The sequence below is a fragment of the Lynx rufus genome, unplaced genomic scaffold (genome assembly GCF_022079265.1).
Source record: "Lynx rufus isolate CCGP_SWC_20201006 ecotype Redwood Valley unplaced genomic scaffold, mLynRuf1.p SCAF_13, whole genome shotgun sequence".
Taxonomy (NCBI): domain Eukaryota; kingdom Metazoa; phylum Chordata; class Mammalia; order Carnivora; family Felidae; genus Lynx; species Lynx rufus.
In genome coordinates, this window is record NW_025814827.1 from 40,619,449 (window position 1) to 40,645,415 (window position 25,967).

Consider the following 25,967-nt stretch of genomic DNA (forward strand, 5'->3'; position numbering starts at 1 on the left):
ATACAATACTATAAATATATTTCTCTTATAATTTTGTTAACATTTTCTCTAGCTGCCTTTATTGTAAGAGTACAGTATATAATACATATAACACAAAATACGTGTTAATCAATTGTTTGTGTTACTGGTAAGGCTTCCAGTCAATAGTAGGTTATTAGTAAGGTTTTGGAGGGGGTCAAAAGTTATATGCTGGAGGGGTCAGCACCCCTAGCTGCCATGTTGTGAAAGGATCACCTGTACTTACTTTTAAAGTGTGTTATCATTGACCGTGATTTACCCAAGATCTTGTTTTAGGAGCTAATTATTCTGAGGCTTAGCTCTGGTATATGGTTATCAATGAGTGTTTCTTCTTTCTTCCTTCTTTTATCATTTTCTTACCTTTCTATTCTTTCTTATTTCTTACTGCAGTCACTTGAGGCCTTCAATGTTACAGCAACTCTTGCGACGTCTTGTCTTTGATGTGCCGCAGCTCAACGAATACTGCAAAATGCCTCTTAAGGTAAACCTCTTTATTGCTGCAGAAATACAGTCCACGGCACAGAAACTTGCCTTGCAAAACATGAGGGCTTCACAATTGGGGGAGCAAAATATACATTCAATGAGTTTTACTTTTTTGAGGGCTAAAAAGATACAACCCACCCTATCACACCCCTTTCTGAATGTCCAGGTTGCAGAGAGTAGATCATTAACTGCTCCAGTTTTCTTTAATTGCTTTCCACTGGCTACGTGTTATTTAGCAGAAGTTAATGAGGGGGACTTGGATTGTGCAGTTTCCTGCCTTAACTACGTTTTCAGAATGTATCCAATCTCAAAAAGCTTTGAAGGCCTTGTGATTATTCATTCAAGTACAGAAACTAAATTGTCCTTTTTCTATTCCATACTGTTTTGTGCCTTTTTTTTCCCCTGTGGAACAGACCCTCTTTTGTGTTTGTTTTTAACTCTTACCTGCTTTCCTTTATGAATGTAAAGTAGAAAGAACCATAGAGCTATTTGTTGTCTCATTCATGATTTTCTCATAAATTACAATAATTTTATCACTAGCACAGGGAGCATCTGGGCCTGGGTGGGAGGGCACCACAATCAACTGCCCACCCAAGAGAAAAATGTTTTTTTAACTTTCACCTATGAGGTACCTGCCGTATTTGCATATTCATTGTGTCGGCAGTGGCTAGCCACACCTGAAAATTCTGCCTGGTGACTTTAACAGAACTTTTCCTTTTTCTCAGAATTAGGCAAAGCCAAGGATTTCCAGAAGCATTTTACTGGGATAAACAGAATTCCCAGAAGCCTTCAGTTCAATCCTCTGTCTCCATGCCAGGCAGAAAGCAGCTTGTATATTGTCAGAGATTCCACTGCCCTCCAAGGGCTATTCTTCTAATCTTAATCCCAGTAAGCATTTTAGCTGAAAACTATGGTTTTCATCGTCCAACCTGGCATTGCTTCCTCAGCAGGCCTGTACTGCCAGCTGGATTCTGGTCCCTAAGGAAGCAGCATCAATAGCACTCAGTAAGCTCGCTTTTACTTCTGAGACCAGCGGGATTTTTCTTAGAGGGTGTGGATTCCACCTGTTGGGATAGGAACTTTGGCGCTGTGCTTCTGCCCTCTCCTGGCCACATGTGGAACTGTTGTAACACGGCTGGGCCATCAGAAGGCTCAAGAGAAAAGCAAGGAAGCCACAGGCAGTAATCAGCATAGAGAAAATCTTCAGACCCCACGGGGTGCTCCTCACCATCTCCATATCAGCATCACTCAGAGTCTTCTAGATTTATAAGCAAATGTCTGAGAAGAAATTATTCCCACCTTTGAGTGCCTGCAGTGTTAGATAGCAACTACTTCATTTGAAGTAGAAAGAGTTCCTCTCCATTTTCCAGCAACTGCTGGGGGCACATTAGGAGGCACAAGAGTTAATCAGGTGGATTCAGCTCCGGCTAGAGCTCATTAGGCAGGAAAGCAGACCATTCCCAGTGGTGTCTGAGGGCCTCTCTGTAGATAACCCAACTGTTTCAACTGTTGGTTTCACTCTCATGTCTGCCCCCTGCTGTTGTGTTCTCCCCTGCGTGTTGCGGATGCCTGTGGATCTTCCGTACCCCACCCACTGGTGCAATCCTGTTCAAACCTCCCAGCTTCTGACAAATCACTATGAACAGTGCTGGAAGTATTACTGTCTGCCTTCAGGATGGGGGAGCTACGGGCTAGCTGTGGAGGAGGAATTGCACCTGACGGAGAAGCTCTTCTGGGGGATTTTCGACTCCCTCTCCCATAAGGTAATGGCAGTACTTCTGAACAAAGAGGGAGCACCTTGATAACCAATGAGTAATAAATGCCTGTGAATAGAAATAGCTAATGTTTTTAGCCTTTGCCACGTGCTAGGAACAGAGCCGGTTACTTCCCAAGTGTATATCACACCATCCTTACCCAAGTCTGTGAAACAGGAGCTATGCTAATCATCATTTCATAGACGAGGAAAAGTCTCAGAGCAGTTGAATAACCTGTCAGACTCACAAAGCTAAAACACAGGAGAAGGACTTCCAGAGCAAATTACAAAAATATTTCCTAGTTTCAGTCTTGATGACTTACCCTCACTGTCATTCCTTTCCTCCTGACATCGTGTGGCCCCTGTTAGCCAGTCTTTACCAAGCTCAGTTGTAGAGGAGAATCCCCAACAGCTGCTCTGATGTTGAGATGTGGGATTTTCAAAAGACCACATACCATTCTGAGGAAGGTTCTTCACAGCCACTTGCTTGAAGAAAAGTGAGTAAGAGGCCTCTGTACAGTCTGACTGAAATACAGTTCAAACTGTCAGACTTGCCTCCCCTCCCCTTAGCCCAGTTTATTTTGATTTTTGAGGTCACCATCTTTAAAGGTGGAAAATGAGGGGCGCCTGGGTGGCGCAGTCGGTTAAGCGTCCGACTTCAGCCAGGTCACGATCTCGCGGTCCGTGAGTTCGAGCCCCGCGTCGGGCTCTGGGCTGATGGCTCAGAGCCTGGAGCCTGTTTCCGATTCTGTGTCTCCCTCTCTCTCTGCCCCTCCCCCGTTCATGCTCTGTCTCTCTCTGTCCCAAAAATAAATAAACGTTGAAAAAAAAATTTTTTTAAGGTGGAAAATGAGTAAGTCTGGCTTTCTTACCACAGTCTGAAGCTTGTGGATAGCTCCAATTGGTGTTCACCTGCACTTAAATTTTATTTATTCCAGTGTTCCTTTGGTCTAGTAGGAGTAGATCAAAAACTGTTCCTAACCCCATATTATTTGACTGAAATTTCTTCCCGGCCCCATTCAAGAGAGAACAGGTGTGATATTGAGCCGTCTGCTGAGGATACCTACATAAGACCCATATCAGCTACAGAGAGGACTGTCAGAGCTTCTCCTGTCCTCTCCAGTCACAGGTTGGGTCTATAACCATCTATGGTAGGCAAGTTTATAGACCACTGTAATCCTTAGATATTCTTGCAATTAACTATTTGGGAGATACTGATTTAAACTTTGATTAAAGGATTTTCACCTTAAAGCAAATGGTGACTTGAGGGCTTTACGGGTTGTCGTTTGATCTTCCAAGGATCCTTAAGTTTCCACCAGAAAGCATCAAAGGATATAGATGTTCCCCATTTTGGTGAATCTGGACAAACGCAAGCGTTTTATTTTTTTCAGCTCATTGATGAGTTGTTCCCTGTGGGCGGCACTAGTTCTCATCTCTGTGCTATCATGGTCTTTGTCTTTCCTCACAGAAGTATGACCCAGACCTTTTCCGAATGGCCCTTCCTTGTCTCAGTGCTATAGCTGGGGCGCTACCACCAGATTACTTAGATACCAGAATCTCAGCCACATTGGAGAAACAGATCTCAGTGGATGCAGATGGCAACTTTGACCCCAAACCTATCAACACCATGAAGTGAGTCCAGAATCATCTCTAAGCCAGTCGACATTTTGGCCAGTGGCTGGTGTTTCTCTTTCAGAAGGTGGCGAGGATTATGAACTTTTCTTCCTTCTGTCCTGCTAACCCTGCGGATCATTTTCTTTGACACGCTACAAGTCACGTTAGGCACTGGGTTTTGTCAGCTTCTGAAGGTCTAATCCGTCCATATCTGATTATGTGCTGTATTATTATATTCTGGGCTTTCCTTTCGGGGGTTGGTTTATTTATTATAAGAGACTAATGCTTTCCACAAATAAATGTCACCCGAGGCATTGTTAAGAACCACGCTGACAAATGATGCAATTAATTTATTAATGAATTTTTTGACAAAAATCTTCATTCTTTGTGAATTAGGCCTCTATAGTTCTAATAGCATTGTACATCAAAACAACTCTATAAATAACACTCAGCTGAACTCCAGTAAGGCCTCAGGGTGTGAGTGAGAGAACAGCATGGGGTCCTTATTTGAAAGACTGGACCCACTCTTTGCCATGCCAAGGGATGCTGGAATTTTAGAATCACCCTACAATAGTGTCTTTTACTTCCTCCCTCTGGTTCCCCAGCATCCCTCTCTAGTGATGATCAGGCCGCGGATAAAATATTGGGCAACAGATGCCCAATTTTGTCTTCTGGCAGTTCTTTCCTAGTTAGGATCATGCGTTGTGGGTCATATAGTCTTCATGTCCGGGTGCATTTTAAATGAAGAGCTCTAAAAATGCTTTAGATTGAACAGGGAAATCAAGACATCCTGTAAGAGCCCCTTAGACTTGTGGTTTGTGGCGGTAGCTCCCATAGGAGAGGCATAGCTTGAGCCATTCCTAGGGGCCGTCAGCTTTGATAATGTATAAAATTCACCTTTGGGAAAATTATGTACACATCCTATCACATGGAGCCTTGAGCGAGTGGATGGCAGGAAATAGAATTGAACCTGCTGTAAAAAAGAGGTAAGGGGTGTGATAAAGTACCAAGCTAGAGCCCAAGAGACGCAGGTGTTGACTTCGGAGAACTTCACCTTGTGAAAACGTAAACATACTGAAGGGATGACAGATGGTGTAATCACTTGGATGCCTTTATAAACATTTTGAGATATACACTAGCAATTGTTTGCTAGCGATGAGTGTGGTTCCATGTTATCTTGAGAGTTCTGATTTCTTCACATATACCTCTGGCATCAGTATGGGTCTCCCAAAAATATAAGTAACAGGAGCTAGAAGTTAAGCAGAAAAGCACATGATTGCAAGGATACAGGGTTATAATTAAAACCTAGTGCAAAGCTGACCAACCAGGCCTCAGGAAGCACAGGAACCAAGGCAGGGTGACAACATGAACAACCTTCAAGTAGTATCCCCATTAGATGAATCAGCGCAAAGACTTTGCTGCCCTGGCCTCAAACAACTCAAGACTCAAATTCCAGGGAGAGGGAGTCTGATTGGCCTACTCAGATGTCCATTCTTGGTGACTGTTCGCACAAGACTCCATGCAATTCAAGACATGTTCCTCAAAGGAAAATGGGGGTGCTTTTTGTTTGTTTTGTTTTGTTTTTTGTTTTTGTTTTTTACCACTAGATGGGACAGAAGCTGCCAGGCCAACAGAAACAAGTGTCTGCTCTCCTAACCAAATTCTAATATTTAAACATGAGTCTCTGAATCCAAAAAAGTAGACAGTCTTTTGTAACATTTGGTTCTCTGTCTACCCTTTTCTGGCATTCCCAGATTGGAGTTGGTGAGGTTACAGGCAGTGTCTTTGGATAAGGGGACACTGTCTAACCCAGGTCAGATCTGGCACAGGAGCCAATGGAATCTTGAGCAGCTGGAAGGTCACCTGTGCAGCAGAGGCTCCTACAGTGATGTCCTCCAATAAGACCTGGTGTGTGTCTATGACCCAGCATGGACAGGCCATGAAGTTCACAGCTGGGAATCCAGCTTCAGCCTTGGGTTAGCTGGTCCCTCCCGTCCAACTTCTGCCAGCTGATCGTTGGTTCTGGCCATCTTTTCAGTACATCCAGCTGAAATGCTTGGGGAGGTTGTAATTTTTTTTTTTTCTCATTTCAGTTTTTCCTTGCCTGAAAAATGGGAGTACATCGTCACCAAGTACGCGGAGCATTCACATGATAAATGGGCCTGTGACAAGGTAGGGATTATCATCCAACTGACAATTGTCAGGGGGAAGAAAAAACAGCCCAAGAACATTAAAGGGTCCAATCCTGGAAATCTGCCTGATTTGTCTAAGTGACAGACTGGCCATGCCAAGAGAATTCATTATTTCTGAGCAGCAATTTCCCAGGGATGGTGGAGGTCGGAGAAATAGGCAGCAGCAGTGGCTGGTGCTGCTTTTTGTATTTCTCAGGAAAATGATTGATTCTGGGCGTGTTAACTCTTTTCTAAACATTGCATTTTCTGGAGTTTGCACCGAGCACATGATTTTGACATAAATGCATAGTATGGGGCAGGAGGCGTTCATGAAATTCTTTCTTTGAATGTAGCATTGGGAAAAGGGAAGTGCAGTTGAAAGCCTTACCCTTGTATTTTGTCGGCAAGCTGCATTTCATTCTATGGAGGACCCGCATCTTCCCATGGTAGGCAGCCGTAGAACTTCCAGACACTCCCTTATTAATACGCCTGTCCATCTGGTGTTTAAAATTCCTCACCACATGAGGTCAGGCTGCTTAATGAGTTTAATTGCTCTGTCAGCCCTTTAATGCTGGCAGGCAAAGTGGGAGGAATGTGCCAAAGACATCCAGGATTCCTGTGGGCCGCCAGTTGAGGACTGGGGCCATTGCTCAGCTGCGGCTTCGAGCATGTAGCAGTGAACCCGTCTCCCCTGCAGAGCCACAGAAAACCACCTCCGAGCAGTGTGCCCTAGAGAGGGGACACCTTTAGCCGCTCTCTCAGCCTCTGCATTGATCTGGGGTCAGTTTTTTTTCCTTTGATCAGTTTCTGTTTGGGGCTGGTGATAACAACAACCCTCGTAACCATAGAGTGGGCTAATACGTCATGATTTTAGAGCAAAGGTTGGCAAACCTTTTCTGTAAAGGGCCAGATAGAGGGACGTCTGGGTGGCTCAGTCAGTTAAGCATCCAACTCTGGCTTAGGTCATGATCTCATGGTTCTGTGAGTTCAAGCCTCACGTTAGGCTCTCGGCTGTCAGAATGAAGCCTGCTTTGGATCCTGTCTCCCTCTCTCTGCCCTTTCCCTGCTTGCACCTGTGCGTTCTCTCTCTCTCTCTCTCTCTCTCTCTCTCTCTCTCTCTCTCTCTCAAAACTAAATAAACATTAAAAAACTTTTTAAAATAATACAATAAAGGGCCAGATAGTCAACATTTTAGGTTTTACGGGCCAAGCAGTCTCTGTTACAACTGCTCATCACTTTTGTGGCAACACAAAAGTAGCCAGAGATAACACATAAATGAAAGAGTGTGTTCCGATAAAACTGTATTTAGCAAGTGGGGTTGGGTGGATTGGCTAAAGGGCTCCGGTTTGCTGACCCTTGCTCTAGAAGGTCTTCACGTATGCCCATTTGGCCAGCCTATGAATTAGGGGAAAGGGACACCTCCATGAATCCAAAGTAGTATCCAATCCATTACTAATCCATGTGGATTTTACCTCCTTAGTCTCTCTTGAATTTGTGTATGTCTGTCTATGCCATGGCTTTAGTCCAAGCTACAGTCATCTTTTGCCCAGATGATGGTGGTAACATCCTAACTAGTCTGCCCACGTGCATTTTCTCCACTCTGTCCTTTACGCTGCTGGCAAGTGCTAGTTTCAGTATGTAAATTTAGTCATATTCTACCGCTGTTTTCCAGTTCAGCCCTCCTCCTTGTTAAAATCCCTTAATAGCCTAACCGTTTTTAATACAAAGGCCAAAATCCCAGACATCGCCCAACAGCGGACACTATCTAATCTGGCTTCTGCTGCCATCTCCAGCCTCCTCTCTCCCTTTGCCCTCTGCTCTCCAACCTCATCCCCTCCTTTTAGTGTGTCTGTCTTTCTCTCTCTCTCTTTCTCTCTCTCTCTCTCTCTCTCTCTCTCTCACACACACACACACACACACACACACACACACACACACACTCTACATAAGCCTGAAACCCTTTTCATTCTGAGCCAGGTCCCCATCTGCACCCACACAAACAAACACCAGTTACCAATTCATCCTTCAAATATCCATCCGCATGTGAGTTCTTCCTAGGACACTTCTTTCCCAGATTTCTCAGATAAAGGCCCTCTTAGCATCTTGTTCTTTTCCTTCATGGTATTTTCATAGCAGCTTATATATTTATATTAATATTTATATTTATAACAATTAAACAGTTTCACCAGTTATTGACTACATGTTTACTGGTGTGGAATTTGATGAATCTCTCTCTCGGTCTCCCACTGGACTATAAGCACATTTATAAGGAAACATGTTTGCTCACCATTGCCAAGTGGGCATTGATCATCTAACAAAGAAAAGAGCTTTTTTCCCCTGCTTTCAAGAACTTCACACTCTTGTGGGATAAAGAAAATAGGCCAGCCATTATACAGGTTGTGGGAATGAGCACAGGGTTAGAGCACATAACCCATAAGGGGAGTCCCTAAGTCAACAGTGGGGGTCCAGGAATGCTTCCTTGAGCTGGTGACATCTCTGCTATATGATAAGGGACAGGTAGTTGTTCAGGCACAGGGTAACAAGTGCAATGCAGTCCATGGGAGCAGCAGATGAGAGCAGAGAAGCAAGAGAGAATCTGGTGGCTTTAAGGAACCATAGTTCAATATGGTGGGATCACAGAGTAGAGCAGATGAAGAAGGATGAGACATGAGTCTAGAAGGGTCAACAAGATCTCGCTGTAGCTTTAGAGTCCACAAAGAGTTTGGGTTTTACCATGATGACAGATGGGAGTCAGAAAATCTTAAAGCAGTAGAGTGCCCTGATCTCGGTGATTTTATAAATATTGCCTGACAGTGGTGTAGAAAATGGAGTCCACAGAGAGGTGGCAAGACTGGAGGCAGGGAGACCACATGGAAGCTATTGCAATACTCCAGGTGAGAGCCAATGGTGGCCTGAACTAAAATACTGGCAGGGAAGCTAGGGAGAGGCAGACAAATGAATATGTCTGGGAAGTTGAACATAATATGAGCTGGTACAGAGAAGAAGGGGGCATCGAGGAAGATTCTCACACTTCTGGCTTGGAAAGTTAGTGTAGCTGGTGCCATTCACTGAGATCCAGGGAACCCAAGAGGAGAGGCCCCCTAGAGGAGTAAAATGCTGAATTCTGTTTCAGGCATGTGAGGAGGTACCTGTGGACATCCAAATAGAACTTAAATATGTTTGAAAACTAGGGAAGAGATCTGGGCTGCAATCCCGATTTGAGATTAGGCCACCTATGGACCGTGGGCCTGGATTACATCTACCAGGGAGGGTGTACCTTTGAGAAGGGACAGAAACTTGAGAAACATACACATTAATGCATGGGCTGAGGCAGAGCCTGAGAAAGAACATCCAGGAGTCTTTGAACTGTGAGGTTATTACAATTCAGGGGCTCTTACTTTCCTCTGTATCCCCAGTGCCAGGGACAGAGTCTGGCACCTAATGTAGTAGGCATTCAGCTGATGTTTGTTGAATGGATTTTGAAATTCCTAAACTTCTATGATGCTAGAAGACCTGCCTTGCTACAGTTGTTCCCTAGGGTTGGCAGACAAGCAGTGCAAGTCAGGTCATCCTCCTCCAAGCAGTGGGCAGTGGGACCAGTCCTCAGATGCCTTTAGCCTTGACTTCTTTCCTTGCCTGTGAACATGACACACTGACCTGAGAAGCGTTGTTCTCAGGTCTTTTGAAACATCCTTCTGTCTGAAACACAAGCGAGTAAGCAGCGAGGACAGCTGCTGAAACAAGAAGAAATAAAGGGGGCAGAGTTCAAAATCCAGGGGGGCAGAGAGCTTAATGGCCTTAAAGGATCAATTAGACATTTTGGAGGGGAACTTTCAAGCTCTGTCACATCCCATTATTCCATTTGTTCAGTGAAAATAGAAGCTGGGATTTGGGTCATATAGGAGGGCTCTTTGGATGCCAAGGATATTTGAACTGAGAACATTTCTACAGAGTCAGAATGGATGGAAATATGGAATTTCCCTGGATGAAAATGTGAAGACCCATCCACTGATAAGGCCTTTCAAGACATTAACAGAAAAGGTAGGAAACTCGCCTCTGGTAGCACTGAGTGGCCATGCTGATTGTCCTTATTTGAGAATTGTATCAGGTGGTCAGAGGAATTCAGGGCACATTCATTCTCAAGTTTACATAAACTCCTCAGAAACTCACCAGTGGGCAAGACCCTCAAGGACCGATTTCCAGGAGCCCATCCTCACGTTCTGTTCTTTGGCCCTGAGGACCCATTGGATGGAGAAGCACTGTTCAGCCCTTGGAGGCTGAGCCAAAATGCATTCGTAATTCACTTGCAACAGGACTAGGAAGGGCTTTTGTCAGACTGTTGACATGGGGGATTTGGGGTTGGGGAAGCATTGAATTGCTGGAGAAAACTAAGGTAGAAATAACTTCCAGTTGTGACAGATGAAGGGAGTAGAGAGAAGGACCCCTAGGGAAGTATGGACAGGTGTCTTTGAGATGATATTATTATTATTATTACTATTATTATTATTAAATCTGATTCAACTCAATTCCGAATTCCTATCTTGGTATCAATAAGAGTTCTTCGTAAGCTTTCAGCTTTATGTCACACATAAAGGATGGCATATGTATCTCTGTAGGTGTACTGGCCATTTGTAAAATGGTGCAGAGCTCAAGAGAATTCTAAATCTAAGAAACTCTACTTCCCAAGCACAAAGGAGAGTTTTGTGCAGATGGATTCCCTCATGTCCCAACTGAAACAGTGACTGGAGCATGAGGAGTCACCCTCCTATTCTTGCTCCTCTTTATCCATAAACTGTGGATAATGTTTGGTACGTTTCCTCCAGAGGCAGGAGACTATAGGGTCTTGCACTTGGAAACGTTAGAAAGGCTGACAATGACATGTTTCAGGTGAGATGCCGCAGAGGGTGTTTGGACCTAGTGAGAGAGGAGGCTGGAACCAGCTGCAACCACGTCCACCGTGGGGGCCAACTTTCCAGGGAGTCAGGCCTGTCATAGTGCAGGGGCGTGCTCTGCAAAGCTCTTCTGCCTGGATTTTCTTCCAGGAGAAGGAAATTTACCGCTGGCCTGCTAGAGAGTCCCTGAAAACCATGCTGGCTGTGGGCTGGTCTGTGGAGAGGACCAAAGAGGGAGAGGCCCTGGTGCAACAGCGGGAAAATGAGAAGCTTCGGAGCGTGTCCCAGGCCAGCCAGGTATGACACCATGCCCAGGGCCAACACTGGGCCAGTGAGGAATCCCCAGAGAATCTGGGAAATCTGTCCCTGGTGTGTCAGGGGCGAGGACTACCAACAATGAAACCTGGGGATCTCTCGGGGATACGTCTTTGGTAGCTGAAGTCAGGATACTGATAAGAGTAAGGAAAATAATGGCAAACCCAGTGATTCTGCCTTTGCTTTCCCAGGGCAACAGCTACAGTCCTGCTCCCCTGGACCTCTCCAACGTTGTGCTCTCCAGGGAGCTCCAGGTCAGTGTTGGTGCTTCCAGAACAGTTTGCTTTCTAAAGCCCCCAAGTGCAGGACATAATACCCTCCAAAGAGTTTTGTTCAAAAGGAGTGAGGAGGCACCTGGGTGGCTCAGTCGGTTGAGCATCCAACTCTTGATTTCGGCTCAGGTCATGATCTCATGGTTCGTGAGACCGAGCCCCACATCAGGCTCTCTGCTGACGGCATGGAGCCTCCTTTGGATTCTCTCTCTCCTTCTGTCTCTGCTTCTCCCTTGCTTGTGGTCTCTATCTCAAAATAAATAAATAAACTTAAAAAGAACCTTAAAAAAAAAATAATGACCCTAGGGAGAGAAGGGCTCTTTAAAAAATTAAAATAAATGAAAAAGGAGTGAGGAGAGGGGAGAAAGCCTAGAACATGTCACCACTGAAATATCAGAATTGAAAAGAACCAGACTGGGCAAGGGCCACAGGGCAAGTCTCGGCTAGAATAAACCGGTTATCTAAGGAGGCCAGGCTTTGTACTTCTTCCAGGGCCATCATCACAGGTAATGACTCACTAAAAGGAGGAAGAAACTGCAAATTACTGTATCAACACACAGAACTAACAGCTAGGAGGAAAAAAACTTGGAACAAAACTAATAAGAGCTAGGAGAAAGCCTGTGGAGCAGCCCCCCCAAGGGTGAGGGTGACTTCCTGGTCCCAGCAGGTGCCGACAGCTGCAAGGGCACTTGCATATCTCATGTCCTGTGGAAGATTCTCTTGAGTGCCCCGTGTTGGTGCAGAATTCAGGGGCGTACAACCAAGAGGATGAAATTAAAAGCCCCAAGCTGCCTCCTCCCATCCCTCCCCTCCCGCATACATCGGTGGCCAGGATTGGCCCCAACCCAGGGCAGATACTCCCCAGACAGTCCGTCACACCAGCCCTTTGGACCTTAAAGAAAGTGTCTTTCCAACATACACCCTTGAATCCAGGTCACTATTTTCTAAGCCTTAGAAAGATGAACTCTCTTTGAACAATTGTATTTGCAGCCATTTTCTCTAAGATGTGATTATTTTTAGCCTGCTAAGGTAAGGGATTTGGGGGGATTCTGACACCCACTGCCATCTCCCTGTTTCAGGTCAGGAGTAAAATGTCCAAGTCCTGCCAGAATGCAGTTTCAGATGGAAATGTGTGTGTCTCATAAATGCATCAGACTGCCAGGATAATAAGTTATAAGGGAAGGACAGAATTAGAAGCTGTTTTCTGTATGGAGGGGAAGCTATAAAAACTAATGAGGTGCATAAACACAGACTAATTAATGATGGGAGACACTTCGCGATGTGCTGTTAGCATTTGGTGGTGCTCAGTTCCCGAGGCTGCCTGAAACAGCCCAGCAGATATGGACCCATTTTTCTTCTTTGCTTTTGCTCTGACTGCTGTCTCTTTGGTGGGACACAGGGAATGGTGGAGGTCGTGGCCGAGAACTATCACAACATCTGGGCCAAGAAGAAGAAGCTGGAACTGGAGAGCAAAGGTGAGCCAGGTTCCCGGTGCCCCCTGCAGGAGGGGAGCTGGGGGTGCGGCAGGTACATTTTCCCAGAAGTGCAAAGGAAGGGCCAAAGAGTTGGTCATCTCTCACTTTCTTGTCCCCAGGTGGCGGCAGTCACCCTCTGTTGGTACCATATGACACCTTGACAGCCAAGGAGAAGTTCAGGGACCGAGAAAAGGCACAGGACCTGTTTAAATTCCTCCAGGTGAACGGCATCGTGGTTTCTAGGTAAGTCATCTTCCAGGTGATGTTAGGGGGGCAGGGAGGACTTGTGGTCGTGGTCTCTCCTTCCCCAGGTATTTAATCGCCTGTCTGCAAAACAGACGGGAGACAGGATAATGGTCAGTATTCTGAAATGAGAAAACTTTTATTGGGGAGCATGAAGCCATCTTTTCTGACCTAAACAGGACCAGTCAATATCAATTTTTAAAGCTCAGTTATAGCAAAGAATCATGACAAATTATACATGTACACCTTAAACATTTAATTTGAAATTGAAACATATAAACATGCATTCATTCACAAATCTTGTGCTATAGGCCCCCGAAGCTTCTCTTTGTATATTGTTTTATCGATTGGCCTTCTAAAGCATATCCATAGGGCATCGTCAGACCTTTGGGACTTGGGCTTCTTTGCAGAACGGCAAGAATTATGGCATATACAAAACCGTAGAAGTGCAGTATCTTCCAGATTTTTAAAAATGTCTGTTTTGGGGAGAGAGAGCGTGTGCACACACAAGCTGGAGAGGGGCAGAGAGAGAGAGAGAGAGAGAGAGAGAGAGAGAGAGAGAGGGACAGAGACAAAGAATCCCAAGCAGGCTGTCAGCGCAGAGCCCAACACAGGGTTCGAACTCCGGAACCGTGAGATCATGACCTGAGACAAAATCAAGGGTCAGACACTTACCCGACTGAGCCACCCAGGTGCCCCCTTATAGATTTTTTTTTCAATTTCCTCTCTTGTCTTCTACAGCTAGTTATCTCGCTCATACCTATTTCAGAAACGTGTATTTGGAAACACAGTTTCATGTCTTTGCAAAATGTGCAGCCTAGTTCTCACAGAATCAGCAGTTGTCTTCAAATTTCTATTTTGTTTTTGTTTTAGACAATATTTGATTAAATTACATAAGAGCAATAGTGAGCAAAATGGACATAAACAGTCTTTGAACACAGAGAACAGATTCTTTGAAGACACAGCACCACTGAGGAGACTGAATGCATCAAGATTTCCTGAGTTTTTATCGCAAACTTGTGCTTGTCAGAATTATCTAGATGAGGATTATATATGAATAGGGTCTTAGCTGCTTGAACCTAGAACCTGTTTCTTCACTGCTCAGATGTCACTGGTGGGCTTTGCTCCTTAAGTCATGCTCGCTGAGTCCCTTGAAGAGAGACAAAACAAGCCTGGGTTCCTATCTGATATAGCCATTCCTTCTGAAAGAAACGTTTGCTGAGCCAACTGCTGTTTCTTGTTTTAGTCTCCTACAGAATTTTGCCACAGAGTGGCCAAAAAAAAGAATAATAATAAATAAAATAAAAAAACCCCATACAAATATTTCTCTTGTAGCGCCTATGAAAAAATAGCAAAACTTATTTGCCATATTGTGAAGCAGGAAAGGTCAGACAGCAGGAGACCACCTCTGGGGAAGCATTTGAGAAACACTCCCTTCGTCGTTTTAATCCTCTTCTTAACACCCAGAGGAACGTGCGCTGTCGTTTGCTGATAAATAACTTGCTTACAGAAATGAAAAATTCCTCTTTACCAGAACTAAAAAGGAAATCAAGGAAATAAGGGGGGACAGGAAAAAGATGGTTGAACTCAGCAGACATAGCCTAGTAGCTGTTTACCATGCGCCAGCCCCTATGGAGGGCACTTGGGTGTGCAGGCAAGGAAGCCAGAGCCCCGTCAGTAAGGAGAACTCGTTTCCCGCTATCCGTATCGCTGACCTGCTCCATCCTCAGCTTCCCCATCACGCCACGGCAGCCCATTCTTCCTGGTGCTCAAGCCAAAAGCCTTGACTCCTCTTTTTCCCCCAACCCACATCCAGTCCTTCAGGACATCCTGATAGTTCTGCTTTAAACGATATCCAGAATGTGACCATTCTCACCCCTTCCATGCTGTTACCATCATTCCTGTAAGAGCCTCCTATCCAGGCACCTGCTTCAACCCTTGCCCCCCACCATCAGTTTTAAACCTAGCAATTAAAGTAATTTGTAATGTAAGTCATTCCTCTATCCAGAGCTTTCAGTAGCTTCCCATCTCAGAGCTAAAGCAAAATTCTAAGGATGGCCCGTAGGGCCCTAATGATTTATTAACCACCTCCTGTTTCTCTGACTGCCTGCTCACATCCATCCCATCCACACTAGCATCTGCCATATTCCTTCAGCTCGGCGTGCATGTTCCTGCCTCAGGACCTTTGCACCACCAGTCCATATGCCTGGAAAACTCCTTCCCCAGATGTCCATATGGCTCACCTCCTCACCTCCTTCAAGCCTTTACCCCAGTGTCATCTCCCAATGAAACCAGCACTGATGGCCCCATGTAACACTACAGTCTGCTTGCTCCCCCCCCTTGGGCCTTTTCATACTGCTTTAATCTTTCTTTTTTCACAAAACTTACTAGCTTCTAGCGTTCCACATAATTTATATTTTGTGCTGTATATTATTTGTGTTCATTTACAGCTAGTCTGTACGTTCCATGGAGGCAGGGATCTTATTTGCTTCTCCGATTTATCCCCAGCTCGATATTTGTTGAATGAATGATAAAGATAGTTTGAAAAATCTTTTCAGACGCTATAGTGCAGGTATTGGGTGCTCATAAACTCAGGTTCCAAGTGCAAGGGGAATCAGTCAAATGACAAAGCAGGTCACTAGGCCAGAATAACCATTAACGTTTGGAAAGTAAAGTCAACACAGATAGGATTGCTGATGCTCCGAAGTCACATAGTCATCTCTGTTACTTCCTGGGATTTACCCATTTCCAACCTAGAGGTATGAAGGATATGGAGCTGGATGCCTCCTCCATGGAAAAGAGGTTTGCCTATAAATTTTTGAAGAAGATCCTGAAATATGTTGATTCCGCCCAAGAGTTTATTGCCCATTTGGGTAAGTATCATTGTGAAATATCCCCCAAATGTGTGCTTCCCTTAATATTTCATAATCTCAAAAATAATGTGGTATTTCTTTATCAAGGGATGATGCTTTCATACTGTAGCTGTTCGTAATTCATTGAGACATCATAGGTTTTGGGGGGGAAACGGTGGCTAAGATTTTTGTCCCCCTCTTTAAAAAAAAATCTGTTTCATCCTTGGTTTCAGGGTTTGAGCCACTTGTCATTTTTTTTCATATAATTCATCCTATTTTAACTTTTCCATTATTTTGCTTTGTGACTGTGGGCATATGACTCAACCTCTCTGAAGCTGCTTTCTCATCAATAAAGTAGAGGAAAGGGTACTAAAACAGCTTAGAGAACTGACAGAAGAAACACCTAGCCAACACAGCTATAAAGTACTTTGTAAAATACGAGATATTTTGTAAAAATGAAATGGCCTTTCCATGACCCTGAGGAAAGTTGCTCTGTTTCTAAAATGCTGTGGTTGTTTTTGTGTTTGTTTTAACTATGGCCAACTTTGTGTTACTTTTGTCTTTGTAGAAGCCATTGTCAGCAGTGGGAAAACTGAAAAGTCTCCCCATGACCAAGAGATCAAATTCTTTGCCAAAGTAAGTGATTCCCTGCATTCAACCAAATTACTGTCTTCTTAGAATCTGTACAATGTAGGGTGTCCGGTAAGCTAATCTAACAAAGATAGGCAAAACTCCACTGGCTTTGATGAGCTGGACATGTATTTCTCTGTTGTGGAACAGTCCGGGGGCAGGTAGGTCGACTGAGGTGGTAGGAAGCCTGGTCTTCTCCATGCCATCATCCAGGGACTCTGGTACTGTCCTCTCCTGGTGCTCCACCATTACCTCAAGTGTGATGTACGTCAATGGGATCCAGATGGGCTCACCTATGTTACATCGATGGGAAAGGGGAGGATAGGCCCCTTCTCTCTTAAAGATCTGTCCCATTGACTAGAACTCAGCTGTTCTAGCTTCACCCAGCCACCATGGAATCTGGGTGATGCATTCTGTAGCTGGGCGACCCCATGCCCACCTAAAACATGGGGGTTTCTATTGCTAAAAGAAGAGAAGGATGAATTTGGGTACCAGTGATGAGCAGTCTCTACCAAACAACCCTACTCAGAGGGCTGAATGCACATGAGGCCTTGGGATAACTGTGCCCGAGAAACAGAGACATAAAGGCTCAAGGCTGAAAGTGGTAGGCCCTTCCCCAAGTGTCCCTGTTGGATGCCGTGCCCAAGAAGTACCATGACCCACCAGACTATCCTGAAAATACTGGCTCAGGGCCATATGCATATTTCTCTGGACCCTCAGTCAGTCAGTGACCTTCTCCATTCCCATGTCCCCAAGGCCTCTGGTTTGAGGTGTGCAAGAGGAAAATGGGTTGGAAACTGCAATTCACCAGGTAGAGATTCCTGGAAATTCCAGGACCTGTGTTCAGAGGCTTTATGCTCCCTGAAAATGAACTTTTTCAAAGGAACTGAAGGAGGGGCTTTGATGAACTTTCTAGAAGTTCATTTATGGTGGATTTTCCAGGTTCTCCTCCCGCTGGTTGACCAGTACTTCACCAATCACCGCCTCTACTTCCTGTCATCCCCTCTAAAACCCCTCAGCAGCAGTGGCTATGCCTCCCATAAGGAGAAAGAAATGGTGGCCAGGTGAGTCTACAAATGACAAGGTCGTGGTGCTGACGTGACCTATGTAAAACCCCAGATTCCTGGAGACTAAATGGCGAATCCTTCGGAGAAATGAACTGTGATCTGATGATTGGTAGCACAGAGGTTTGGGTTATCCTCCTGGTTTTGAAAGTAATTATATTCATACTTATCTGTGTATTATTTTGGCAACCAATAGAAATGCACTGTTTGGATGTATCAGTAGGGCTTGGGAAAATTTTATATCCTCAGATCAACTTTTATCCTGAAATAACATTTAGAAAAAGGCAAAGTCAATTCTGAAGCTTGGACAAGCAAACACACAACGTTGAGAAGAAACAAGATTAATGCTGGCTTCCATCCCATTCTTACAGGCTTTTTAAGTTTAAATTTGTTTTAAAGAATCAGATCTTACAAGTCTTATTGTGGATGATCTGATATTTGAAATCTAGAGCAACATAATTCAATTTAAATTCCTAATAGGAAAAAAAATGCATCTGGAACACCAGCCTTCGTCCTCATTCCGCTAGGTGTAACGTGTGGATACCTCAAGGGAGAGGAGAGCAAAGGGAGTGCTTTATGAGCAGGCTAAAAGATGAATTCCACCGTGCCTCCGGTTTTCTCCGTATGTGATTTAGGATGACAAGGAATGGGTTAGACTTCTAAACCGCAGAGAGTTAAGAACTGTAACGGAAGCACTCAACTCTTTCCCTAGCAGCCATTGATGGTGAACAGCATACAATATACTTTAGAAAGGCCCAGCCGTTAAATACCATCATCCTTGTGAGGATATTCAACCTTAGGATTTAGCTAACATTTATTAAACACAAGGCTAAGCAGTGAGATCATTTTTCATACTTACACAAATGGGCTATAACTCTTGCAAATATCATTGTGAAACCTCACAGTGTTCTAAGAACTGCCTGTATATGCTCTCCAATTTGCAGACAGGGACTCTGAGGTTTGGTCAGGTTCACGTTGGTGCCTGAAGTGACCCAGGTAGTAAGTGAGGGCAAGAATGAGAGTCGTCTCTATCCACGTTGAGTGCCATTTTTTCTGCACAGTCATTACTTAATTTCACTTAGTAAGAAAGGAGGAGCCCATGCTTTCAAAATGAGATACCCGTAGCGTCAGTTACCGACCAAAGACTTCCTAAATATTTTCAGGATTAGCTGGTGTATTTTGTAAGAAGGTAGAGAAATGAGAGGCAAAGTGAGATACTCTGATAATCCAACAGAGGGCAGGTGTGTCTGTCTTCTTCATCTATTTTTGTTAGATTATTAATTCATGGAAATGTAACATTTGTTCAGCCAGGCACCATTTGTCATGGCTGGAATACAACCTGGATCTGATCAGCCTTGCAAATAGCTTCCAAATCCATCGTGTGCTCGCTCCCCTCCCACAGAAGCGCTTGTGTCTGCACCAAATGCTTTCCACCTCTAGACCCCTCCGTGTCCGCATCCTTCACCTCTGCCTCACCTCTTCTGCAGCTGGTGCCCTTCGCCAGTGCTACCACACTCTCTCCCTGTGGTCCTTCTAATTTATCACTTGCAAATTCTGAGATGGGCAAGCACCTGGGGACTCTGACCCCTCATAACACTGGCCTAAGGACTTCTACTTAAATTATGGGCCCCCTAGGGGACAAGAGGGGGCCTCTGAAAACTTAACTGGCCTTGGTATGCCTGGGCAAATGCTTCTGACAGCAAGGGGAGCCAGGTTAGTATTAGGATCAAACGACCTAACCATCTGGTTTAGTTTGAAAATTGTTGTTTTGGGGCATCTGGGTGGCTCAGTCAATTAAGCGGCCGACTCTTTTTTTTTTTTTTTTTTTTAATTTTTTTTTTCAACGTTTTATTTATTTTTGGGACAGAGAGAGACAGAGCATGAACGGGGGAGGGGCAGAGAGAGAGGGAGACACAGAATCGGAAGCAGGCTCCAGGCTCTGAGCCATCAGCCCAGAGCCCGACGCGGGGCTCGAACTCACGGACCGCGAGATCGTGACCTGGCCGAAGTCGGACGCTTAACCGACTGCGCCACCCAGGCGCCCCGTGTGGCCGACTCTTGATTTCAGCTCAGGTCATGATCTCACGGGTTCGTGAGTTCAAACCCTGTGCTGACAGCCTGCTTGGAATTCTGGATCTCTGCCCCTCCCCAGCTCGTGCACATAGGTGCACACGTGCGTGCGAGCTCGCTCGCTCTCTCTCAAAATGCACTTTTTAAAAATAATGTTACTTCGTACTGAGCATGAGTCCACTTTGAAGCATTTCACCAGAAATATCTGAGTTTATCAGCCCCTAATTCTAATTCTAAAAAGTAAGAGGATCTTGTGATAACTGTCTACTTACAGGTGAGAAAAGTGATGCCCAGAGCAGCTAAGTGGCTTCACCAGGACAGCCCAACTAGTCAGAGTAGAGCCACGGCACTCATGTTCCTTCAGGCTATCCCCCTCCCCCAACTCCATGATTTTTTTTTTTTTTTTATCAAATACATATGTCTTTAAAAAATGGACACAATGGGGGGAGCCTGGGTGGCTCAGGTGCTTAAGCATCAGCCTTCAGCTCAGGTCATGATCTCACAGTTTGTGTGTGTGAGCCCCATGCTCGGCTCTGTGCTGCCAGCTCAGAGCCTGGAGCCTCCTTCAGATTCTTTGTCTGCCTGCCCCTCTCTCTCTCTCTCAAAAATAAATAAACGTTAAAATTTTTTTTAAATGGGCACAATGAGGGGTGCCTGAGTGGCTCAGTCAGTTGAGTGTCCGGCACTTAATTTCAGCTCAGATCATGATCTGATGGTTCCTGAGTTTGAACCTCAGGTCAGGCTTTCTGCTGTCCACACAGAGTCTGCTTGGGATTCTGTCTCCCCCTCTCTCTGCCTCTCCCTCCCTTGCACACGTGTGCCCTCTCTCTCTCTCTCTCAAAAATAAACATTAAATTTATTTTTAAGTGGACACAGTGAGGGGCACTTGGGTGTCTCTGTCTGTTAAGCATCAGGCTCTTGATTTCAGCTCAGGTCATTATCTCGTGGTTGGTGAGATCGAGCCGCACATCTGTACTGACAGCATGGAGCCTGCTTCGGAATCTCTGGCTCTCCCTCTCTCTCTTCTTCTCTTTCTCTCTCTCTCTCTCTCTCTCTCTCAAAAATAAACCTTTTTTTTTTTTAAAGTACACACGATGAGAAACACAAAAAAGCAGTCCGTTATTTAATTTCATATTAGCAGTCTGTCAGATTTCTATTAACTTACTCTGAGTTCTCTGAAGCACTAGGCCAGGGTTTCCAACTTATTCCCACTGCAAAAACAGATGACTAACCACAGGGGAACTTTGGCTGCGATTTTCTAGTCGACAGCCCAGTAGACTCAGGGCATTAATTGAAAGCCACTTAAAAGTGAGCAAGTCTGTGTTATTTTTTTTTTTAAGTTTTTATTTAAATTCCGGTTAGTGAACCTACAGTGTCATGGTAGTTTCAGGTGTACAATATAGTGATTCAGCACTTCAGTACATAAAGGCGAGCAAGTTCTGATCTCCACCGACACTCAGGATGTGTTTCTTCTCTGTTTGAGCTGTCCCCGAAAAGACTTCTGCCCCTGTTGTGGGTCAGAGAGCCCGTGACAAGCTATGAGTGAGAGGTTGGGAAGGACTTCAGCTCAATCTCACCTTGGAAGCCCTTGGCCTGTATCAGGTGTTTTTATTCTAACTTCCCTTTTCTGTTCCACCAGGAAGGACTGCTTTCTCAAGGGACTACAAAGTTCTTGTCTAGCTGTGCCACTGTCACATAGTGTCAGAGTTCTGAGTACTCTCTCCCCAGGAACTACTGGCAGTTCAGGCCAAATTACGGCTATAATGGGCAAGGGTCCGTCCATGGCATATTCACATAGGTTTATGGAGCTCTTTTCTAACTGCACAGGGCTCTCTGCTAGATACCATGGAAAGTAAAATGATAAGATACAGCTGGACCTCCAAGGGGTTCTGGGGTAGAAAAGATGGGTGAAAGGGTGGAGTAGGGTCAGAAAGCACAAAAGCATAGCAGATGGGCTTTCCGAACTTCCCGGGGCACAGTGAGGACAGCTACTTGGTCAGGCCCGCAGACTGATAGGAAATGACAGAGGAAAGCAATATCCTAAAATGTTTTTATTCAACATCATATCCCCCTGTGCCTGAACCATTAATTTTCTTCTGTTCCCACCTTCTTCCCCACCTCCCACCTAAAGGCTCACACCCCCAGAGAAGGCTGCAAAATGGTTTGCAATCCATTGCAACAGTGGGAAAAGCATGATCCCTTTCAGAACCCTCATTTACTCCTGGATGTCCTACAAATGGATGTTTCAGCACATGGGACTGTATAGCAAGAGGTTGTTGGCAGTAACCTTGTTACTGCAAAATACTCTAGTTGTTGCAGAAGGATTATTTTCTTTGGGGCGGGGGCTGCCTCCAAGGTGCCTTCATGACTGTCCCACAAGACAGTGGGAAGCATACATTTCTCTTTTTTTTTTTTTTATAATTTATTGTCAAATTGGTTTCCATACAGCACCTAGTGCTCATCCCAACAAGTGCCCTCCTCAATTCCCATCACCCACTTTCCCCTCTCCCCCACCCCCCATCAATCCTCAGTTTGTTCTCGGTATTCAAGAGTCTCTTGTGGTTTGCCTCCTTCCCTCCCTGTAAGTTTTTTTTTCCCCCTTCCCCTCCCCCATGGTCTTCTGTTGAGTTTCTCAGGTCCCACATATGAGTGAAGATATATGGTACCTGTCTTTTTCTGCCTGACTTATTTCACTTAGCATAACACTCTACCCTGTGATCCAGCTAGGAATTTACCCAAAGGATACAGAAGTGCTGATGCACAGGGGCACTTGTACCCCAATGTTTATATAGCAGCACTTTCAACAATAGCCAAATTATGGAAAGACCTAAATGTCCATCAACTGATGAATGGATAAAGAAGATGTGGTTTATATATACAATGGAATACTATTTGGCAACGAGAAAGAATGAAATCTGGCCATTTGCAGCAACATGGATGGAACTGGAAAGCATATGTTTTTCTAGTGTGGTCCAGAGGATCCTTTGAGAGGAACACAGTGCATCTTGCTCAAGGGTCATTCTGTGCTCTTTGTTTTAAAGTGTGGGGGCCTGGGGTAGGGAGGGTACGAGTAAGACCTTGGATTTCTGTGCCTTTCCTACTCGCCTTCTTTTCTGCTTCAGCCTGTTCTGCAAACTCGCTGCTCTTGTTCGACACAGGATTTCCCTCTTTGGTAAGTGAAGAGGAGTATTGCTCAAAGCCTCACTCCTCCCTGTAATTATCCTTCACTTGCATTTTGCCTTTATTTCTGGTGCCTACAGACAACCTGAGCCTTAGGACTAAGGTGTCACCTAAATTTGCCATAGAAAATTGATCTGAAGTATGATAAATGACCTCTCTACCCCTACAACAGCTCAAATTTTCCACACCGATGAATGTTTTAAGCTCTGCCTCTAACATCCGTCAAACAGTGTATGTGTCAGGCCAAAGATAAATGCATTGTCCCAGCACATAGGTCTGGCACTCTTAGTGTTGATGGTTAATTATGCCGGGATGTGGTTTGTGCATATTGAAAAGATAGCATTTAAAAGATAGGCTGGGGGCACCTGTGTAGCTCAGTAGGTTGAGCGTCTGACTTTGGCTCAGGTCATGATCTCATGGTTCGTGAGTTCGAGCCATGCATCAGGCTCATTGCTGTCAGCACAGAGCCTGCTTTGGATCCTCTGCCCCTCTCCTGCTTATGCTCTCCCCCAAAATAAATAAACATTTAAAAAAAAGACAGGCTGAAGGGTGTGGGGAGTCACCAGTGATATTTTTTTGTTCTAGGAAGTGATTCTACTACAATGGTGAGCTGTCTTCACATCTTAGCTCAGACACTTGACACAAGGTAAGTCTGCCCAGTTTTTTCCAGTAGTTTCTCAAGACTCCCTCTGTGACCCTCTCTTCTCACTTATTGTACAGAAGAGGAGATGTGCCACAGCTCTGCAGGAGCTTGGGAGAGGGAGGGGAGACAGGGAAGAGATGAATCTTCACCTGACATTAGCACTCTCCATCTTTCAGTTCACATGATGGAGGGCCACTGTCAGGGTGTGTACCGCACGCTAAAAGCTGAGCATTTGATCAATTCTTGTCTTCTCTTCCTGAGAAGTTCATCTTTCAGAAGATAAAGTATATAATATAGCAAAGTGCCGCTTTATACCTCATTATCCACAAAAAGGGAAGAGCTGCCTGATGGGGGGCGAGGCCACAAGCATCCTGGGAGAAGGGAACCATAACACTCTGAATCCAAAGCAGCCAAGCAGGGGAATACAGGGGATGTGTGATAAAAAGATCAGAGGCAAAGACAGGTTTAAACCCATGACCTGAGGGTCTTGCAGGAAAGATGGCTGAAAGGGAAAGGAAATTTTAACAAACGTACATGTAAGTTCTGGTAATATAAACATAAATGATCTAGTGGCGCCTGGGTGGCTCAGTCGGTTAAGCGTCTGACTTGGGCTCAGGTCATGATCTCAGTCTGTGAGTTCGAGCCCCATGTCGGGCTCTGTACTGACAGCATGGAGGCTGGAGCCTGCTTCCGATTCTGTGTCTCCCTCTCTCTGCCCCTCCCCCGCTCATGCTCTGTCTCTCTCTCAAAAGTAAAACATAAAAAAAATTTTTAAACATAAGTGATCTGATGAGATGAAAAGGAGAAGTAGTAGGAAAGACAGGGAGCTTTCTTGAACACACTCTTTGAGTAGAGCCCTTGTCAAAGTTGGGAGGATGACCCACTTCCCAAAACAATATGAGGAAGAGAGAAACCAACTAAGAGAGTGGCCACAAGATGAAAATCTACTACAAACTAAGACTGGTTATCAAAAAAACGTTAAGCTAGGGCGCCTGGGTGGCTCAGTCGGTTGGGCGTCCAACTTCGGCTCAGGTCATGATCTCGCGGTCCGTGAGTTCGAGCCCCGCATCGGGCTCTGGGCTGACGGCTCAGAGCCTAGAGCCTGTTTCAGATTCTGTGTCTCCCACTCTCTCTCACCCTCCCCCATTAATGCTCTGTCTCTCTCTGTCTCAAAAATAAATAAAAAGTTAAAAAAAAAACTAAAAAAAAAACGTTAAGGATAATTAAAAGCGATTTTGGGGGTCTAAACCCTAGAAACAAACATGGAGGTATTCGGACAGCGCAAGTTTGCAGATCAGACGAAGGCACCCCAGGGGACTCAAATTCTGTGCACCTGAGATGAGGAATCTTTATTTCCAGAAGCATGTGGACTGCCTTTGGGAGAGTACCCCCCCCTTTTTCTCAATGCAGGTCAGCGTGTTTGATAATCATTCCTGACAAAAACCCAAGACTAGAAAGTTAGAAAGATAGCTCGTGAATCCTTACAGGCCAGGAGCAAGCCTCACTTACCTCATTTCTTTCTTCTTCTTTTTCTGGTTAGCGGTGGGGGAGTGGGGGGCTAGGACAGATGATGATCTTGAAAATGCTGGACATAAAAAGCATCTGTCCTTGAAGCAAGCCTGTCATAATCTTGTGAATAAGATGCTGAAATACGGAGGGGCACCTGGGTGGCTCAGTCGGTTAAGCATCCAACTTCAGCTCAGGTTATGATCTCACAGTTGTAGGTTCAGGCCCCATGTCGGGCTCTGTGCTGACAGCTCAGAGCCTGGAGCTTGCTTCAGATTCTGTGTCTCCCTCTCTCTCTCTCTGCCTGTCCCCCACTCATGCTCTGTCTCCCTCTGAAAAATTGGGAAGCATTTTGCTCACTGTCATGCCCAAGTATTAACAGGACAGGAGCAGGATAGTCGATGCCAAAGGAGATGGTGACACCCTTTTTACTGTAGTTGCTGTCATAACCTTGATGTCCTTAAGCTGACGGCCATTTGCGTCTGTGTCCCCAAACAGCTCCTGGTACAACCATTTTCTCCTGTTTGCTTCTGGGGTGACGTAGTGCAGGATTCTACAAATAAGGTGTCGCTGTCCAAGTGCACTGTACCGGCATAGAGAACACTGCTTTGTTTTCCACGGTTGTAGAGAAAACTAGGGGGAACTTTTGTTGTGTGGGGAAAAAAAAAATGTCCTTCTCCAAGCTAGGACATCCCTGCTAGCTAATAGAAATGTAAGCTTAAGCTGAGTTATTTCTTTGTTCTGAGAGGTCCTGCATCATGGGAGGGCTAATATTTCTTTCCTTAA

General features: G+C 45.0%; 1 protein-coding gene across 1 annotated transcript in view; it reads left to right on the top strand.

Annotated features, from left to right (window-relative positions):
• The window catches only part of RYR3 (ryanodine receptor 3), a 365,900-nt gene that overhangs the window by 251,781 nt on the left and 88,152 nt on the right, over nucleotides 1-25,967 (top strand). Inside the window, exons 49-62 of the mRNA XM_047075357.1 lie at nucleotides 409-499; nucleotides 2,124-2,264; nucleotides 3,723-3,886; nucleotides 5,962-6,040; nucleotides 9,991-10,080; nucleotides 11,082-11,228; nucleotides 11,438-11,500; nucleotides 12,918-12,993; nucleotides 13,113-13,236; nucleotides 15,994-16,109; nucleotides 16,657-16,724; nucleotides 17,661-17,782; nucleotides 22,975-23,024; nucleotides 23,618-23,678. Of these exons, the coding sequence (XP_046931313.1) occupies nucleotides 409-499; nucleotides 2,124-2,264; nucleotides 3,723-3,886; nucleotides 5,962-6,040; nucleotides 9,991-10,080; nucleotides 11,082-11,228; nucleotides 11,438-11,500; nucleotides 12,918-12,993; nucleotides 13,113-13,236; nucleotides 15,994-16,109; nucleotides 16,657-16,724; nucleotides 17,661-17,782; nucleotides 22,975-23,024; nucleotides 23,618-23,678 (1,392 nt within the window). The remainder of the gene's footprint in view (nucleotides 1-408; nucleotides 500-2,123; nucleotides 2,265-3,722; nucleotides 3,887-5,961; nucleotides 6,041-9,990; nucleotides 10,081-11,081; nucleotides 11,229-11,437; nucleotides 11,501-12,917; nucleotides 12,994-13,112; nucleotides 13,237-15,993; nucleotides 16,110-16,656; nucleotides 16,725-17,660; nucleotides 17,783-22,974; nucleotides 23,025-23,617; nucleotides 23,679-25,967) is intronic.